Source organism: Microtus oregoni, unplaced genomic scaffold (assembly GCF_018167655.1).
Source record: "Microtus oregoni isolate MIOR12 unplaced genomic scaffold, Mior012 000073F_001, whole genome shotgun sequence".
NCBI classification, from domain to species: Eukaryota; Metazoa; Chordata; class Mammalia; order Rodentia; family Cricetidae; genus Microtus; species Microtus oregoni.
In genome coordinates this window covers 2,153,527-2,159,686 of record NW_024543981.1, presented here as the reverse complement: position 1 = coordinate 2,159,686, position 6,160 = coordinate 2,153,527, and the positions used below count along the sequence as shown (strand labels likewise).

General features: G+C 38.0%; 1 protein-coding gene across 1 annotated transcript; it reads right to left on the bottom strand.

The window, feature by feature from the left end:
- Window positions 1-1,149: 1,149 nt before the first annotated feature.
- On the bottom strand, window positions 1,150-4,469 carry LOC121441064 (melanoma antigen preferentially expressed in tumors-like). The gene is given in 4 exon segments (XM_041642196.1): window positions 1,150-1,663; window positions 2,643-2,787; window positions 2,790-3,232; window positions 4,177-4,469. Coding segments are annotated over 4 exon segments (1,392 nt in total). The 5' UTR covers window positions 4,467-4,469.
- Between the last annotated feature and the right edge of the window lie 1,691 nt (window positions 4,470-6,160).

Genomic DNA, 6,160 nt, shown 5'->3' with positions numbered 1-6,160 from the left:
TGGTCATCATATTTTAGTGTGAAATATAAAAGACTCCATGTATATATTTGCTATAAAATATTATAGCAATTGTGGCAACTTTAGTACACAATCGGCAGCAGAACATTCTAACAGAATCATGTGTATCACAAAGGAAGGGTTATGCATGTGTCCTAAATGTTTTCCTAAGCTAATATAATAAAAGGTAAACCCAAGCTGATGGCTCATGGCAGGTGGTTGAAATTTTGAATAGGCCAGTTCAACAATGGCTCCAGGTCAGGTGGTAGAAACTTTAGTGCAGGCTAATTCAAGGATGCAGATCAGTATATTCTCACTCCAGAAGGTTGTATAGGGACTCAGGCTCCTTCTCTCTCTGGTTCCATGCTTCATGAATTGAGAGGGTACCCTCGGCCACAAGTTCTTTCCCATGTTCTGCCTTGCTGAAGTTCCAAAGCAGAGCAATTAAACAAGCGTGGTGAAACTTCTAAAGCTGAAAAACAAATTTCTCTTCCTTACTATAGTCTATTATGTCAGGCATTTTGCACAATGACAGAAGGCAAACATCAAACAGATGTGAGAGAAAGCCTCCAAGATGGTTGAACATGGAAACCTTGAATTCTGCTGAGAAGAGACTGAACATCATAGAGTCTGCTTTTCCTTGAGCAGGACATGTACCAAGAACAAGGGAAACAAAATGGCCTCCAAGATGATAAAACAAAATCATTCTATGCACTAATAAACTGTGAAGAGACAGATAAGCCACAGAAATATTCAGTCTCTGAGTGGCTTTAAAAAGGAACCTTGTCTTGTTTGTCTGTTCATTTTTCTGTTTACAATAATATCCCAAACCAACCCTTGGTAAATGAGTATGAAATAAAGAAAAACTGAAGGGTTACCAAGAACAATAGTCTAGATACAAACAGACTCTCTGAAAGTCCTCCATCTACTTGCAAGTGTATTCTCTATGGAAATCAGCTACATGCCTATATTTTTACATTGTATTTGCTTCAACATAAAAACCTTATATATTCAGTCTATGGAATCAAGAGAAAAACATTTAGTATATAAAGGGAGCATATCAAGGTGAAGTTGTGTTGGATCATAATTTTTAAAGAAACATTTAATAATTAAAGGATATGTATCCAGGTGAAACTGTGTTGGATCATAAATTTATCCAGGATAAGTAATCCAAGTCATGTCGTTCCTCCCTGCCTCTTGTAGCATTTGTTTCAATTGTGCCTGCACATTAGCCAGTTTCTCCCTATCTAAACTGTCCTGGATTTGCCATCGCCCATAGCAATGCACAGGGATAGGATAAATCACGTGTTTAAGCTCCATCAAGGGTGTTAAGTGCTCAAGGAGTCTCATGAGCATGGACATACTAACAGGGTTAGAGAAAAAGTTGAGCACTCGGAGTTGGGAACAGCGACTTAGTGCTGGGATAAGACCAGAAAATACAGAATCTGTTAAAAGGCAGTGATTAAATTCCAGATGCTGCAAGGTTCCAGAGACACACTGCAAGAGGTTATAAAAGGGCTCACAATCTTCCCAGTACATTGGATTGTAGCTGATATTCAATAGCTTTAAATGGTTGGCTTGAGGGCACTCAGCAAGAAACTTGAAATCATTGTAAGAAAGTTCACAGAATGTTAGATGTAAGAATTCCAAATTGGTTGGTAGGTCTCTGCAGGGAGAAAACAGAAAATGATTTCTGAAAAATGAAGACTAGAAGAGGGGAACTATATCTGTGAATCTAGAACAAACTGTTTTGTACATCATTAGCAAATGACATGAGCTTTCACACACTTAATGTACTTGTGGGTCTGTGAGAGACACTTTACCACCCTGGAAAATAATGTTTTAACCTTGACAATATGTATAACATATTATAAAGTTGAGTGAAAATACTCTCTACTTAGGAATTACAACGTAACCAAAGGCGGAGCTAGTTCACTTGCTCAGAAGAGGGGACAGAAGGAGCAGCCAACTGGAAGCTCCCTTTGGCCAGTCCATAAATTCCAGCTGTTGTAGGAATTCCTACTGCAAGTAGCCTTTAAGTTACCCACCCACTGTATGTGGCCTCTTAGACTATTTATACCAAGTAAAGCAAGCATCCGCCCTCTTTTCAGGCTGTGGGATTCCATTGCTGTTTCCTGTTCCAGCAGAGGATTTTGATCTGTGAGTCTACCTCTAAGTAAATAACTCTCTATTGTACTCATTTCTGAGCTAGCGTGTCCTTTTAAGTGTCCTTCTTCAGACGGCCTCTCCAATCATGGTCTGAACCGTGGAGATTTTCCTCATGATGTGACATTACCTTTATGGGTGTATGAATATGTGCACCTGTGCCAGAACATAAAGTCTTTCAATTCCCCTTCTTTATCTCTCAATGGCCAAAGGAGGGCTGCGTTTTTCTTTTGACAGTCATGTTTCTGGAATGAGCACAATGCCTACACATGCTCACCTGACTACGCTTTTTGTAACCCCACTTTTCTATTCAATTACAGAAAGATACCATTCCATGGCTGTTTTAAAACTCCCAGCATTGCCCATACTGAGGCAGAAGGAGAAAGGGTTATGGGAAGCTTAAAACTATCTAAGAATTATCTCTCTAATCTTAAAAGCAGGCTACTATTGGAAACCCTGTATCTACCCTGTACCCTTACCTGAGGACAGCTTCAAGATGATCTCTGAGGTCGAAAGAATCAAAGTTGAGTTCATTAAGATGGTCCATAAACCTAAGCTGTGAGACAAAATTCTGGAAGACTTTCCCATTCAAAGAGCTACAAGTGACTTTAGACAAAGTTTTCTCAGGTGCACCACCTGAGCAAGAAGGCAGGTAATCTCACTCAGAGAACCCTTAAATACTGACAGGTGATCAAGGCATTTGAAATCTAAACGGTTCAGGTTGTTTCTATTATAAACACCCAATTTCTCGATTTCCAAATCTCGGCAGCACAGGTGCAAAGAACCTGAACTCTGTTCCACTTTATTCAGAAGCAGAGCCAAATATCCACGTTCTCTTAAGATATTACCCCTTCTGAGAGAAATGTTCACTATTATTTCCATATCCTGATTATGGGCCTGAGCCTCATGTTCTGAACTTGCAGTACTATGCTGGGCCCTCATCTTCAAGATTGAGTGCTCTGAGTGAGCACAGGAGAACAAGCATGCAGGTGAATTAGTACTGATCACCGGGCAGACGATCTTGCAGCCAGAATCCTCCCTTAAATCTAGGATCCTCAGTTTAGGGCTCCTGTAGGGAAAAGAGAACACAGACCACTATGAGATAGAAACATTAATATAACCAAGTAACATCAATGACAACATGGAGTGACAAAATTATCTTTGTTTTTCTTTCTGTCATTCCATACATTGGCTAGCAGCAAGACTTTGTTATGCAAATACCATATCCTTTACTGTTTTCTATAATCAATTAATGCTTATAATGTCTTGGAATTCATCTATGAATCATATATATGTATATATATATGTATATATATATGTCAACAGTAGCATTACTCGCCTCTACTACAAAATTAAAGCCCTCTGTAAGACATCAGAGTTTTTAAGATAACCTCAACTGATGTACCAACCCCCTTACATTAATTTTCTGCATTCATTATCAGCTAATGTTGGGAGATTATCTGGTCCTCTCTTGCAACAGGTTCCAGGATAATGTTTTGCTCTCTTATAATATACGTATTATACACATTACTATTGAAAAGCTGAGTTGTTGGCAGTAACAGCTGTAGACCATCAATCATGTCTTTCAGTTCCCTGTATTTCTTGTATGCTTAATTTTCTAATGTGGAGACAAAACAGGGTCGAGTCTTTATCATTGCTGTCAGTGTCTTCTTTTGCCCATTTATTGAGGAGACAACAGTGAACAACAGAAAAAATTATCACTGAACAGCACACATTATTTTTCTTTTTTTTTGTCACCAATCCTCAGCAGTCTTAGCACTCATGTCTTTTGTCTATGAAATAATAACACTGCAATACAAATCTGTCAACAGTGTGCTCAGTCACATACATTCCATATCCAATATTGTAAGACACTTGCTTTCAAAGTGACCTCAGGTATTGGACTAACAGTCCCACATTCTTTATCACTATGTGCACGTATTACCTTTGAAAGAGTAACAGGCTGTGGTGTAACCTCCTGTGTCTTATCATGTTTCTATTATATAGTCTTACCTAGAACCTGAGTTTTGGACAGGTATAAACTGAAGACATTTCACCATGGTTGTTAGGAGTTCATGATGGGGTCCCTGCACAGTTAGTGTGCCGATATGGAGACAGGCAAAGGGCCAAACTGTCACCATTGCCTTCACTATATTCTTATGCACACCCTTAAATGCAGCAGAGAGGAGTGGAACAAAAAGCTCCCTTGGGATCTCCTTAAGAGCATGAATAGCTGCAGATTCATTACTTAGGAGTTGATGTATAGCAAGATCCAGGAGTGTGTTTGGTTTCTCGTTGTCCATCTTAATGAACCTGCATGAGGGTGAGAAACATTTAGAAAACTTGACAGATATCCACAGAGTCTTCTTTGCAGCAAATGTTGGCAATATAGATAACTATTTGTAGAATAAATAAATGGTAAAATAGCCACTTCTAGATAGCTCTAATTATAGGCAGAAGAAATTGGTTTTTGAGTGTATTTAGGTATATTTGAATATGAATAAACACATAACAAACCCCTTTACATTTTATGAGCAGATAAATATGTATATGTGAATAGAAATTAGGACTAGGTGGGCAGAAGTCACTTTTGGTCACCTAGATTCCAACTCCTGATATTTGATGTCAATAGTGTATAAGCCATCACAAAAGAAATGGTAAATCTATACAAAAGTGAAAGTATCATCATTGTCTTGGAAACAGAAAATGCTAAGACATCAAATTAACCGTGATTAAAGAAGAAAAATGACATTATAGCCTCTGACTATAGTTATATTTAGTTTGATCTACCAAATAAGGCTTATCTGAACATCCGAGAGAAGCCAACCACTGGAGAGCTCTTAACTGTATAAAATCTTCAAACTGAAAAGAGAGTGAGTTCCTGTCTCATCCTGCCTTATATTCCTCTCTAGTGTTGGTATTAGTGGTGTGTGCCGCCACTGCCTGGCCTCTAAGGCTAACTAGTGTGGGTGCTGGGATTAAAGGTGTGTGCCACCACTGCCTGGCCTGTATGACCAGGCCAGCCTGGTCTACAAGAGCTAGTTCCAGGACAGACTAGCATTGCACTTTGATCTTCAGCTAAGTTTTATTTATTAGATCATCAACAAAATATCACTGTACATGACTTGCCAAATTTAGTCACCTTTATGACATGTGAAAACACACCAATTTCAAGTGATATGGATGAAAGGAGAAGTAAAACTGTACAGCCATAGCCACTTATGTATTTCTAAAGAACCCAAAAAAATCCAAACATTGAGGAAAACTACTTCAACACCTCCAAAACTAATTCAAGATAGATCAAAGATCCTAATGTATGGTGGGACACATTCAAATCTCTGTAACAAAACATGAGGAAAACATTTGAAGATATAACCATACCACAAACTTTCTGAAAACAGACAGTGAAAAAAAGCTCAGAAAATAACAAGAATTCATGAGTGAGATTGCATGAAATAAACAAGCTTCTGCAAAGCAAAAGAAATAAGTAACTGTGACGAGGCAGACATCAGAATGGCAACAATGCTTTCCCACTATACATCTGACATGTTTAATATCCACATTCTATAGAGAACTCAAAATTTAATCACCAAATAAAGGAATCACCAAATAAAAATGAAAAATGCATTGGGCAGTTCTCACAGGAATACAAATGGCCAGTACATGGATTCTGCATGTCAACCATTGCCATTAAATATGTGTTCATCAAAAGCACACTGAAATCATACCTCCTCTAGTCAGAGAGGGGAAAATCAAGAAAACAAAGAAGAATAAATGCTGCAGTGAATGTAGGGAAAAGGAGTAGCTACACTTTGATGCTGAGAATTTCAAGGAGACAAATATCACATGTGTTTTCTCATATTCAGTATTAAGCTTAAATACCTATTCACACACATATTTATACTATATAGTGTATATGATATACAATAATGGTTCTTTACTTATATTGACTTTATTATGTTTTTTTGTTCTTCACCTATCTTGCTTTTTCTACAAT